Raw genomic sequence first — 14900 nt, forward strand, 5'->3', positions numbered from 1 at the left:
TGACAAGGAAAGGGACGTGCCCCCTAACTAGAACATTATTATACCCATTTTACAGAAGAGGAAACAGAGGTGCAGAGAGATACGTAAATCCCTCAAGTACTCACACTTGTAAGCAGTAGAGCAGGCTAGGAAGCAAGTCTGACGGAGGGAAAGGCCTGTTCTCTGCACACATGGTCACCCCTGGCAAAGCCTTCCACTCCTCAGCTCTCCCATCTCATTCCTCCTAGCCCTCTGCACCCTGAGTTACAGTGGACACGATCTCTGCTACATCCTCATACTCTTCAGAAAATGTTTCTCTACCTCCTTCATAGTTCCAGATTTTTCATTTTCAGTAATACTGACATCTGGACCAGATAATTCTTTGTTGGGGGTGAGGGAGAGCTGTCCTATGCATTGTAAGATGTTTAGCAGCATCCCTGACCTCTACCAATTAGATGCCAGCAGCAATCCTCCCCCTTGCCAGTAATGACAACCAAAATGACTCCAAACATTGCCAAATATCCCCTTGGGGCAAAACTGCCCAAATTGAGAATCACGTCCTTAGCTTAATCCTGTTCTACGACAAAAACATCCCTGACCCTCTACTGTCTCAAGGGGAGATTGCTCATCTCCCATACCTCGCAAACCAAAAGGCGAAGCCTCAGAAGTGGGTCCTCTTAGCCTTTAAGACACTGCTCCTTCATTTTCAGATAAAGACACTTCCCCTTGAAGTGCATACCATCTTCTTTCCTTCCTCATGTGTAACCTTTATCAAGCCCAACACTCCCTAACACATGTTGAGGACTTTGGCCCCTGGTTTGCCATGAGAGGAGAGTCATGTTAACACAGAAATAACAGGAAGCATGATAAGAGCAGCAATAGAGATACGAACAGCCGAGGTGGAGGCGGTTAGCTCATCAAAAGGTATAAAATCATAAAACAACGTGTGTTCGTTTCTGAGGGCTGCCATAACAAATCACCACAAACTGGGTGGCTTAAAAAAAAGAAATGTATTCTCTCACGGTATAGAGGTTTTGGGGGAGGGGCTGGGACAGCCAGGGAGGCATTCAAGGAGGTCAGAATATCAGCTATTTATTGGTTAAAAACCAAACCCGTTGCCATCAAGTCGATTCTGACTATAGGGACCGCCAAACCCTCTAGACCTCCAGCAACTAGAAGGGTACTACCCTCCATGGGTCTCCATTGTTGATGTTAGCTGCTGTTAAGTTAGCCCCCAACTCATGGCAATCTCATGCACAATGGAACAAAATGCCGCTGGCACAGAAGAGTTCTCTGTTAACTAGCAAGACACGAACACCTACCCTATGTTAAGGGCCTTAAAGCAAGGGTTGGCAAACTTTTTCTATAAAGAGCCAAACGGTAAATATTTTAGGCTTTGCGGGCCATAGAGTCTCTTGCCATTGTAGTGCAAAAGCACCCGTAAACAATATCTAAACGAATAAATGTATGGGTGGTGTTACAGATCGAACTGTGTTCCCCAAAAATGTGTATCAACTTGGCTAGGCCATGTTTCGCAGTATTATGTGATTGTCCACCATTTTGTCATCCGGTGTGATTTTCCTGTATGTTGTATATCCTGCCTCTGTGATGTCGGTGAGGCAGGATTAGCAAACAGTTATGTTGCTGAGGCAAGACTCAATCTACAAGGTTAGGTTTTGTCTTAAATCAATCTCATTTGAGATATAAAAGAAAGAAGCAAGCAGAGGGACAGGGGGACCTTATACCACCAAGAAAGAAGCACCAGGAGCATAGTGCACCCTTTGGACCCAGGGTCCCTGTACTGAGAAGCTCTTTGACCAGGGGAAGATTGATGACAAGGACCTTCCTCCAAAAGCCACAGGCAGAAAAAGCCTTCCCCTAGAGGGGGCACCCTGAGTTCAGACTTCTGGCCTACTAGACTGTGAGAAAATTAATTTCTCTTTGTTAAAGCCTCCACTTACAGTATTTCTGTTATAGCAGCACTAGAATAACTAAGACAGCTGGGTTCCAATAAAACTCTATTTACAAAAACAAGCAGTGGGATGGTGCAATGGATTGATTTTTGTCCAAAAAAGATATATTGAAGTCTTAACCCCTGGTACCTGTGAATATGGCCTTATTTGGTCTTTACAGATGTAATTAGTTAAGTTCACATGAGGGCTTACTAAAGTAGGGTGGGCCCTAATTCAATATGACTCATGTCCTTTTAAGGAGAGAAGAGATTTAGATGCAAAGAGAAGTCAACTATGTAAAGACATACACAGAAATGACAGTGATGCTGCCACAAGCCAAGGAACACTTGGGGCTACCAGAAGCTGGGGGAGGAAAGGAAAGATCTTCCTCTAGAGCTTCAGAGACAGCATGGCCCTGCCATCACCTTGATTTCAGACTCCTGGCCTCCAGAACTGTGAGAGAATAAATTTCTGTTGTCTTAAGCCATCCAGTTTGTGGTACTTTGTTACAACATCCACAGGAAACTAATACAGACAAACATGGCCCATGGATCATAGTTTGTGGCTTCTGCCTTAAAACAAAGTAGTCCTACAGAGTATTCAAGTCTTCAACCTCAACATCATTAGCACAGTGTCTTACCACCTGTTTTAACCAGACACCAATGATTCACATGTGCGCCCTGATGTTTACAGACCCCCAAAATCTGAGTCAAAGTTAGCAATCAAGGCTCCCCAAAATTAAGATACTCACCCGGAAAAATCTGTACTAAGAATTCCATAGTGGAATATGTATATTCGGCTGATGTGGCATATCGTAAGGTATCCCATTGCTACAAAAAAGGTGTATCTGAAATGCAAAACACAGAAGATCAGACAGCTATTCATGATGAGGATACTCCTAATAAATTTACTGTTCTTCCTCTCCATCACCCGCCACATGCAATTGGACACAAAGTCCAATCTAGACTGTCTACAACCCAATCAATCTGCTATCCTCACCTTCCCACCCCAGTGCCCAAATTGAGCTGTTTATCTTTTCTCACCTGGATTGCTGCTGTGGCTCTCAATTTTATTCTGGTTTAATCGGTACAAAAGACCAGGTTGCACAATGGGTAAGTGCTAATCTGTGGTAAGGTTGGCAGTTTGAACCCATTAACTACTCCAAGGAAGAAAGATGTGGCGGTCTGCTTCCGTAAAGATTACAGCCTTGGAAACCCTACGGGGGTCGTTCTACTCTGTTCTATAAAGTCGCTATGAGTCGGAATTGAGTTGACGGCAATGGATTTGGTTAACTGATACAGAATGCGCCTGGCAGGAGGAATTGAGTCGACGGCAATGGGTTTGGTTAACTGATACAGAATGCGCCTGGCAGCAGTAACGCGCAGGAGGGGCTGAGAACACTGGCCTAGAAGGTCTTGCACTCAGTCTCTCTTCTTCAAAAACCATCATGTGTACCTGATGATCTTCACAAAATATAAATCATCATCATCATACTGCTGACTCTTCCTTTCTTGAGACACGTCGTTCTCTTGGCTTCCATTCTTGTTGTTTTCTTCCCACCCCCCTGGTTAAGTCTCCTAAGGCTCCTGGAGTCCCTGAGTGGCGCAAATGGTTATGTGCTCAACTACTAGCCGAACGGTTGGCAGATGACAACCCAGTCAGAGGCACCTTGAAAGACAGGCCTGGTAGTCTGATTCCAAAAGGTCACAGGCTACTCTGTACACATGGGGTTGCCATGAGTTGCCACTGACTACAGCAACTAACAACATGCTTAGAGAGAGAGAGGGAAGCTAACAACAGCAAAGGCTCCTAGTCCAGGTTATCTTCCTCCACCTACTGGTTTGTTCATGTTAGCTGCCGTCAAGTCCGACTCATGATGTCCTCATGTGTGCAGAGTAGAGCTGCTCCACAGGGTTTTCAAGGGTATGGACTTTCAGAAGCAGATCACCAGGCCTGTCTTTCCAAGGCACCTCTGGGTGGATTTGAACTGCCAACTTTTCCACTAGTAGTCGAGTGCTTAACTGTGCCACAGAGGGACTGGAGCCCTGGCTGCACAGTGGTTAAAGCACTTGACTGCTAACCAAAAGGTCGGCACTTCAAAACCGACAGGGGCTCTGCGGGAGAAAGATATGGCAGTCTGCTTCCGTAAGGATTTACAGCCTTGGAAACTATGAGGCAGTTCTACTCTGTCCTATAGGGTTGCTATGAGTTGGAATTGACTCAACAGCAGTGGGTTTGGGTTTTTTTTGTTTGTTTTGTTTGGGGACTCCTACCTGCTAGTTAGGTTTTAGCATTCCAAGGTTCTGGTCAGGCAGGACCCTCCCTATCCATGCCTGAGGCTTCCATTACTCAATTACCACCTACCCCTTACCACTTCCTGGCTTCCTTCAAAACAGCCTGCCCTACCATGCTACTATATAAACTAACAATACACATAACGAGCGATACACATGCGTGTACACAGATATACATACGTATATATACACACACAACTTGTCATTCATAACCTTTATTAATCTGTAATTATAAATATGTGTGATCATCTAACTACTGTCTCCTTTACTAGACTGTAAGTTCCATGAAGGTAATGATGATTGTATGTGTTTTGTATACCATGTTGTCCTATTATTATCTGTTGAATGAATAAACAACTATGTGAATGTTACTCTCCTTAAAAGACTCCAGGGGATCCCTTATCTAGTCAAATCAAACCTCCTGAACACAACTCTACCTCATCCTTCTGAACTCATCTCCAGGCATGCCCCACATCTACTATATGTTCAAACTATACTAGACTGCTCACTTGCCACAATGAACCAGTACCGGCTGCCACTGAGCTTATTCTGACTCACAGCAATCCATGTGTGTCAGAGTAGAACTGTGCTCCATAGAGTTTTCAGCAGCTGATTTTTCAGAAGTAGATCACCAGGCCTATCTTTCAAGGCACCTCTGGGTAGACGCAAACCTGCAGCCTTTTGGTTAGCAACCAAGGGTGTTAACTATTTGCACTACCCAGGGACTCCTTTCTACAATTACATCCTGTACTTTCAGGCTAGATGTCTTCCTACATGCTCCTCCCTCTGCCTGCAACTCCTTTCTCCACCCTAAAGTTATCTGGAAACGGTCATCAGATAAGGCTCAGCTCCAAGGTCAACTCTTCAGTATCACTTGGCTTGATCTTGCTCCATTCATCCTACCTCACCTTTCATCCCTCATCCTTCAATCCCTCCCCCCATCCTGGGCACAATTCATTGCTCCCTTGCTTCTATTTGTCTAGTACTACCTGCTAACATATAAAATTATAATATTAAAATTATGAATGTTTCTCTCTCCCCAACTCATTGTGACCCTGAGTATCGCAACCCTTAACTTGACACATGGGAGGAATTCAGTTGCTATTAGCTGAAATTAACTGAAATGAACACATTAAACACTTTTAAATGGTTCAGGAACCCATCGAATACTACATAAATTCAGAAGGTATAACTTTTAAATATGTCATAAAACAAGGAAGTCATATATTCTGATATTAAATTATATTGAAATTCACAAATTCACATTAAAATAACCCATGAAGCCTAGATCAAACTAAGGCATAGTAAAATAGCCATAATAAAAATTCATTTGGTAGCAAGCGTCACCAGATGATGTGTGTGAAGGAGTTCTGAAAACTCTAAAGCACTATATAATTTTAAGTTCTCTTTACCATTATTCCCAAACAAGGATGTTACTACACAAAAAGATTTTTTCCTATCCTGAGTTGATCCTTTAGCCAGGAAGATGGTAAACAAAGCAAATGATTAAAAAAATAACAAAAACCAGCTGCCATCTAGTCAACTCCAACTCATGGTGACCCCATGTGTGTCAGGGTAGAACTGTGTGCCATACCGTTTTCAATGGCTGATTTTTCAAAAGTAGGTCACTAAGCCTTATCTTCCCAGGCACCTCTAGGTGGACTCGAACTGCTAACCTTTTGGTTACCAGCTGAGTGCTAACTGTTTGCACCACCCAGGGACTCCAAGAAAAAGCAAACCACTCCCTTAAGAGCAGTAGTAGAAAGGAGTTGGGAGTCCTTGTCTCAAGACACCTGTTCTGTTTTTCCAGCTCATTAAAGAAGATCAAAGCAGAAGCACAAAGCAGGCTCAAACACCTGCTAGGGACCATCCAGATTCTTCCAGGACCCCTTCAAATGTGGCCACACCTGATGCTTTCCCTTTGTCCTCAGCAGATGCTAGATTCTGTCCTTCTCTTGGCCCAGAGGGAAAAGCAGGTTCAATTCAACTGTTGCACTAAGGCCCCACCTATTAAGAATGCTGCCAAGGGCTGCCATTATAATATAGCAATACAGGTATGCCCTGAATAAACCTGAAAAATCTAAGGAATCCAGGAGCGGTGGAGAGAGCACATATTCTGGAAACCAACCAGCAAGAGTTCATCAAATCCCAGCACTGCCAAAACTAACTTGCAGTGAGAGAACTTGGGATAGCGGTTCTCTTTAGAAAGAAGGGTGCGGTGGAGACTGGGCATAAGTGCCTATAATAGTCTCCTTACTGACCTGGGCAGTGGATTCCTAGATGTGTTCACCTTGTGGAAATTCATCGAGCTGTATATTTACTTACCTCTCTGGCTTTCATTTCCTCACCTTGGAGGGAAAAAAAAAAAAAACAACGTAGCCCTGGTGGCACAGTGGTTAAGAGCTATGGCTACTAACCAAAAGGTCGGCAGTTCTAATCCACCAGCTGCTCCCTGGAAAGCCTATGAGGCAGTTTTACACTTTCCTAGGGAAACTCTGGTGGTGTAGTGGTTAAGTGCTAGGGCTCCTAACCAAGTGGTCAGCAGTTCAAATCCACCAGGTGCTCCTTGGAAACTCTATGGTGCAGTTCTACTCTGTCCTGTAGGGTCACTATGAGTTGGAATCGACTCAACGGCAGTGCGTTTGGTCTGTATAGGGTCTCTATGAGTCGGAATTGACTCAACGGCAACGGGTTTGGTTTTGGTTTTTGAAGTTGTCCTAAAAATAATATATTTGAAATAATGAAATGAAATACTAAATAATATAATAATATGCCAAATGGTATAGTAAATAACATTTTATACATTAAAAATAATGACATAATATATTAAAAAGAGCTTGGCTTAGTACTTGGCACAAAGCAGATACTCCCGAAATGATAACTGCTTCACGAAGTTCTCACGCGAGGCCTCTGACCTAACAGATATAAACTATATTCTGCTCCAGTTGGTTCACAGATGGTAAATTACCGCCTGTACCTTCTGCCCAACAGAGTGGCTTGGGAAGGAAACTCAGGTGGTACCCCAAAGAACTCCCAAAACAATTCCTGAAAACAACAATTAGTCCATAAATAGTTACAGTGGCAAATAACAACACTCTCCCTCCGCTTCCAGCTGTACTACAGAACTCTTATAACTTACTCAGTGAAGTAAAGACAGCAATTCATTCCTTGGGCTTAATATGTACGAAGAATCATGAAATCATGGTCTTGAAGAGAACCTTAAGTTTAAACTACTAAACCAAAAACCAAACTAAACCAGTTGCCGGGGAGTCAATTCCAACTCATGTGTGCCCATGTGTTTCAGTGTAGAACTGTGCTCCATGGGGTTTTCAATAACCATGACCGTTCGGAAGTAAACAGCCAGGACTTTCTTCTGAGGTACCTCTCGGTGAGTTTGGACCATCAACCTTTCAATTACTAGGTGAGCACTTAACTGTTTTAGGGACTACTAAAACCACATTGTACAGGTGGGATGTACAAAGAAGCTGAGTGACTTTTCCAAATACCCTGCTAGGAGGAGCCAGATTTCCCAACTCCCACTCCAGTGCTTTTTCCATCCATAGGAAACCATTTTGGAATTATTCTCTTAAATTACATGGAGTCCATCCATCGGGAACTATGAGCCACTCCCTACCTCTGCAATACTGGCGACCACACAAGCAAAGAAAGAGGGAAAGACTTTGTTTTGGCATCTTTTCTTTTTGGTCTTGTGGCACAGTCCTCTGCAACCACAAATTCCTGTGGTAAAACAGTCATAGCCTGTCTATAAACTGCTTGCTACTTGCCACGCCTGGAGTATTCCATTTCTGGCCGGAGTATTTCATTCCTGGCCCAAGACTAACACAGTGAACCCGCACCTAACACAGAATGACTGTGCATGTATGTATGCTCTTGACCCTCTAAAAACTGTACCACACCCCACCCGCATCACACATGTGGGGAATGCTGGCAAACTACAATCTGTAAGGTAGCTGGAAACGTACTATAGATGCAACAAATATTATTATTGATCATTTAATTGTTTCCAAAATCAAGTTTAGAAAAAGCCAAACGTTTCCACCCATCTCACCCCACCCCCTTCAAAAAAAAAAAAAAGCTTTCATAAGCATTTTGTCATAATATGAAGCACTTCCAAAAGCCATTCTTTCCAGATTAGAAATATGGATTTCCTATTTCCCTTTTGGAAGGGATGACACTATCTCTTTCAAGCACGGCACTTAGAACAGAGCTGATAAGAACTGAAATTTTCAGAGCACTTTCAGACACTAAGTTGAATGACTATGAAATTTAAAAGCATGCAAACATATGTTTCCCCAAAAGCCAGATCATTATTACAAGGAACTCCCGGATTGTACACTGAAAAGTTAAATTGCAATGCTCGTAAAAGAAAAAATCGGTGTGGTACTATTTTTATCGATAAAAACTTTTTCTGCAGCTGGAGTGAGGTATCTGCTTTTCAGAGAAACAGAAAAGAAGCCATAAACGGGCAAATGACTTTTAAAAGTCTCTCGATCATTCATTCAATAAATATTTATTGAGCCCTTCCTTGAGCCAGATACTCTTCTACGTTTGCAGACATAACAGTGAACAGCAGACAAAAGTCTTTGTTCTTGAGGAGTTCACATTCTAGTGTTACGGAAAGGCAGAATTCATGTTAGGTTTTCAGAGACTACAGGAAACTGAGACAATGCAAAACAGATACCCCAGGCATCCCAACTGATTATCCAAACACACAGCCTTAAAGGCAGAATTAAATTACTTCTGTGCTTTCAAATCAAAATATCCTAGTAAGAATATTTTTTCCTTTATTTTTTTTTTTTAGAACAGTCTTATGGCACATATTTAAAGAGTACAATCACTAAATTCAAGATAATGAACATGTCCGTCATCCCCCAAAAGCTTCCTCATACCCCTTGGGAATTCTTTTCACACCTCCTGCACCAGTCTGCCCCAGGTGATCACTGACAGGATCACTGTCACTATAGATTAGTTTGAATTTTCTATGTATAGAATTCCCACGGCTTCCTTCATCCAAAATATTTATTTTGAAATTCATCCATGTCACTGTATAAATAGTCCATTCCTTTTTAATGCCGAATGCTGTTCTGGTTCTACTCTGTCCTATAGACTCATAGGCAACGGGTTGTTGTTTTGTTGTATTCTGTTGTTAACATTTGGGTTGTTTCCAACTTTCAGCTATAATAAATAAAGCTGCTATGAACATTTGTATGTAAGTCTTTGCTTCGACATATGTTTTCATTTCTCTTGGATAAATACCTATGATAGGAGTCTTTTTAAGAAACCACCAAACCGTTTTCCAAAGTGGTTGTTATCATTTTAAAACCCCACCAGCAGTATATGAAAGTTCCAGCTCTCCAGATTCTCAACAACACTTATAGTTCTACTTTACAACACATGGGGTCACCATGAATTGGAAATGACTTGATGGCAGCTGGTATGGTTTGGCTTAATAGGTGGCAGCTGGTATGGTTTGGTTTAATAGGTATATACAGGTATGTCGTTGTGGTTTTAATTTCCATTTCCTTAATGAAAAATGATGAAGAGCAACTTGTCATATGCTTATTTGCCATCCTATCATCTTCTTTGGAAACCCTGGTGGCACAGAGGTTAAGAGCTATGGCGCTAACCAAAAGGTTGGCAGTTGTAATCCACCAGGCACTCCTTGGAAATCCTACGGGAGAGGTTCTACTCTGTCCTACAGGATCATTATTAATCTGAATCGACTCGACAGCATCGGGTTTGTTTTGGTTTTATTATCTTCTTTAATGAAAGTATCTGTTGAAATCTTTTGTTCATTTTTTCATTGAGATGCTTATCTAAGTTTTTCATACTTCTTTATATATTCAGGATTGAAATCCTTTATCAGAAACGCCTTTTGAAAGATTTTCCCTCAGTCTGTCACTTGTCTCCTCAACACTCTGTTCAAAGTCTAGAAGTTCTTGATTTTGATGAAATCCAATGTATTAAATTTTTCCTTCCATCATCTAAGAAACCTGTGCTTAACCCAAAGTCACAGAGAGCTTATCCAAGGTTTTCTTCTACAAGTCTTCTATTTTTAGGTTTTATATTTAGGCCTATGATCCATTCCGAGTTAATTTTTATGAAGTGTGGTTTGAAGTTTTTTTGGGGGGGGAGGGTGAGGGGAGGTGGTATGTGAATATCCAAATGTTCTAGTGCCAGTTGTTGAAAAGGCTGTACTTAAACCACTGAATTCACATTGTACCTCTGTCAAAAATCAATTGTGTGGCTCTATTTCTAGACTTTCTATTCTGTTCTACTGATCTCTTTTTCTACCTTTAAGCCAATACTACGAAGTCTGGATTACTACAGCTTCAAAATAAGTCTTGAAGTCCAGCAGGGTTAGTCTTCCAAATTTATTCTTCTTTTTCAAAGTTGTTTTTGCCTACTCTAGGTCCTTTGTAGTTCCATGTGGATTTTAAAATCAACTTATTAATTTGCACTCCCCTCCCTCACAAAAAAAAAAAGCCTCCTGAGATTGTGAATGAGACTGCTATTTATCTGGAGATCAATTTAGAGAAAACTGATATTTCAACTATATTGAGTCCCCTGGTTCATGAACACAATATATCTATTTATTTAGGCCTTCTGTAATTTCTCTGAGCAAAGTTTTATGCTTTTCAGCGTACAAACACTTCATATCTTTTTTCAGATTTATCCTTAAGTATTTCATATGTTTTGATGTCATTATAAAAGGTATTTTTTCTTTTAATTTCAAATCCAATTTAGTTGGACTTCCAATTGAAACTGAAATTGCTAGTATATAGAAATAGAATTGTTGTATATTGATCTGATATCGTAAAGCTTTGCTAAGATCACTTACAAGTATTTTTGTAAATAAAGTTGTATTGGAACACAGCAATGCCAATTTGTTGACATAGTCTATAGCTGCTTTCTCACTACAACAGCAGAGTAGTCTTGATAGATACTGTATGGCCTGTAAAATTAATAGGTTTACTGTTGAAAGAGAGAAAATACTTTCAAATCATATATGTAATAAGGGAACTGTATCCTGAATATATAAGAACTCTCACAACTCAACAATAAAAAGATAAATTACTCAACTAAAAAGTAGGTAAAGGATACGAATAGACATTTCCCCAAAGAAGATGTACAAATAGCCACTAACCACATGAAAAGATGCTCAACATTTCAGTCATTAGGGAAATGCGTATCAAAACCACAACAAAATGCCACTTTACACCCACTCCAAAACCAAAACCAAACCCAGTGCCGCCGGGTCAATTCCGACTAGGATGGCTAAAATTTAAAAAGTTAAAAAAATTAGAAAACAGGAAACAACAAGTGTTGGCAAGGATGTACAGAAATTGGAACTCACATACACTAGTGGCAGAAATGGAAAATGGTACCACAACTATGGAAAATTAAAGGCAGAGCCATATAACCCACCAATTCCACACCTTGGATGTACCAAAGAGAACTAAAAATATACATTCACACAAAAACATGTATGCCAATGTTCATAACAGCATTATTCATAATAGACAACAGGCTGAAATGACCCAAATGTCCATCAACTGATGAATGGATAAACATAACGTGGTATATCCATGCAATATTATTCAGCCATAAAAAAGGGTAGTACTGATATATACTGAACATGGATGAACCTTGAAAATATTATGCTAAAAGAAGCTACTCACAAAGGACCATATCGTTTATGATTCCATTTATATGAAATCTCCAAATTAGGCAAATCCATAGAAAAAGAAAGTAGATTAGCAGTTGCCAAGAGAAAGAGGGGAGTAATTGGGAGGTGCAGGATTTCTTTTTGGAATGATGGAAATCTTCTAGAATTAGATATTGGTGACGGAGGCATAACACTGTGAATTTATTGTTGTTGTTAGCTGCCGTTGAGTTGGCTCCAACTCACAGCGAACCTATGTACAACAGATCGTTCTGCACCATCCTCACAATTCTTGTTATGCTTGAGTCCACTGTTGAAGCCACTATGTCAATCCATCTCATTGAGGGTCTTCCTCTTTTTCACTGATCTTCTACTTTACCAAGCATGATGTCCGTCTCCAGGGACCAATCCCTCCTGATAACATGTCCAAAGTACATGTGAGACGAAGTCTCACCATCCTTGCTTGTAAGGTACATTCTAGCTATACTTCTTCCAAAACAGACTTGTTCCTTCTTTTGGGCATCCATGGTATACTTAAAATTCTTTGCCAACACAATAATTCAGGAATTGATTCTTCTTTCATCTTCCTTATTCATTGCCCACCTTTCACATGCGTATGAGGTGACTGAAAACACCAATAGCTTGGGTCAGGCACACCTGAGTCTTCAAGGTGACATTTTTGTTTTTTACCACTTTAAAGAGATCTTTTGCAGCAGATTTGCCCAATGCGATGTGTCATTTGATTTCCTGACTGCTGCTTCCACGGGTGTTGATTGTGGATCCAAGTAAAATGAAATTCTTAACAACTTCAAACTTTTTTCCCTTTATCATGATGTTGCTTATTGGTCCAATTGTGAGGATTTTTGTTTTCTTTATGTAATCCATTCTGAAGGCTGTAGTCTTTGATCTTGTAGTCCTCCTCTTCACTTTCAGCAAGCAAGGTTGTGTCATCTGCATAATGGAGGTTGTTGATGAGTCTCGCTCCAATCCTGATGCCCCATTCTTCTTTGTACAGTCCAGTTTCTCGGATTTTTCCCCAGCATACAGATTGAGTAGATGTGGTGAAAGGACATAACCCTGACACACACCTTTCTTGAATTTAAACCGCGCAGTATCCCCTTGTTCTGTTCGAACGACTGCCTCCTGAACTATGTACAGGCTCCTCGTAAGCACAATTAAGTGTTCTGGAATTCCCATTCTTCACAATGTCACCCATGATTGTTATGATCCACACAGTTGAATGCCTTTGCATAGTCAATAAAACACAAATAAACACCTTTCTGGTATTCTCTACTTTCAGCCAGGATACATCTGACATCAGCATTGATACCCCTGGTTCCAGGTCCTCTTCTGAATCTGGCTTGAATTACTGGCAGTTCCCTGTCAATGTACTGCTGCAGCTGCTGTTGAATGATCTTCAGTTAAGAGTTTATTTGCATGTGGTATTAATGATATTGCTCAATAATTTTCACATTCTGTTGGATCACTTTTCTTTGGAGCACGCATAAATATGGATCTCTTCCAATCACTTGGCCAGGTAGCTGTCTTCCAAATTTCTTGGCATAGATGAGTGAGCACTGCATCTGTTTGTTGAAACATCTCAATTGATATTTTGCCAATTCCTGGAGACTTATTTTTCGAGTGCCTTCAGTTCAGCTTGGACCTGTCTCTTTAGTACCTTCACATCCTGATCATATGCTACCTCCTGAAATGGCTGAACATCGACCAGTTCTTTTTGGTATAGTGAATCGGTGTATTCCTTCCATCTTCTTTTGATGCTCCCTATGTCGTTTAATATTTTCCTCATAGAATCCTTCAATATTGCAACTTGAGGTTTGAATTTTTTCTTCAGTTCTTTCAACTTGAGAAATGCCAAGTGTATTCTTCCCTTTTGGCTTTCTAATTCCAGGTCTTTGCACATATCATTATAATACTTTACTTTGTCTTCTCGAGCCACCCTTTGATATCTTCTGTTCAGCTCTTTCATCATTTTTTCTGTTCACTTTAGCTCCTTTACATTCGAGAGCAAGTTTTAGAGTCTCTTCTGACATCCGTTTTGGTCTTTTCTTTCTTTCCTATCTTTTTAATGACCTTTTGCTTTCTTCATGTATGATGTCCTTTATGTCATTCCACAACTCGTCTGGTCTTCAGTCATTAGTGTTCAATGCATCAAATCTGTTCTTGAGATGGTCTCTAAATTCAGGTGGGATTACTCAAGGCTCCATTTTGGCTCTTGTGGACTTGTTCTAATTTTCTTCGGCTTCAACTTAAACTTACATATGAGCAACTGTTGGTCTGTTCCGCAGTTGCCCACTGGCCTTGTTCTTGATGATATTGGGCTTCTCCACAGTCGCTTCCCAAGATGTAGCTGATTTGATGCTGTGTATTTCTTCGGGTGAGGCCCATGTGTATAGTCACCTTTTATGTTGTTGATAAAAGCTATTTCCAGTGAAGAAGCTGTTGATCTTGCAAAATTCTACCATGCGATCTCCAGCATCATTTCTATCACCAAGGCATGTTTTCCAACTACTGTTCCTTCTTCTTTGTTTCCAACCTTCGCGTTCCAATCACCAGTAATTTATCAATGCATCTTGACTGCATGTTTGATCAATTTCAGACTGCAGAAGTTGGTAAAATCTTCAATTTCTTCATCTTTGGCCTTAGTGGTTGGTGCACAAATTTGAATAATAGAGTAAATGGTCTTCCTTGTAGACGTTGGATATTATCCTATCACTGACAGCATTGTACTTCAGGATAGATCTTGAAATGTTATTTTTGACAATGAATGCAATGCCATTCCTCTTCAAGTTATCATTCCCGGCATAGTAGGCCATATGATAGTCTGATTCAAAATGACCAATACTAGTCCATTTCAGCTCACTAATGCCTAGGGTATCGATCTTTATGCATTTCATTTCATTTTTGATGATTTACAATTTTTCTGGATTCATACTTCATACATTCCACGTTCCGATTATTAATAGATGT

At 40.7% G+C, this 14900-nt stretch overlaps 1 protein-coding gene across 2 annotated transcripts in view; it reads right to left on the bottom strand.

The window, feature by feature from the left end:
* Positions 1 to 14900, bottom strand: part of MBOAT1 (membrane bound O-acyltransferase domain containing 1) — a 166831-nt gene that overhangs the window by 67819 nt on the left and 84112 nt on the right. For both annotated transcript variants that reach the window (XM_003416450.3, XM_064281293.1), the window contains exon 4: positions 2683 to 2778. In XM_003416450.3, coding sequence (XP_003416498.1) covers positions 2683 to 2778 — 96 coding nt within the window. The remainder of the gene's footprint in view (positions 1 to 2682; positions 2779 to 14900) is intronic.

The sequence above is a fragment of the Loxodonta africana genome, chromosome 1 (genome assembly GCF_030014295.1).
Source record: "Loxodonta africana isolate mLoxAfr1 chromosome 1, mLoxAfr1.hap2, whole genome shotgun sequence".
NCBI lineage: Eukaryota > Metazoa > Chordata > Mammalia > Proboscidea > Elephantidae > Loxodonta > Loxodonta africana.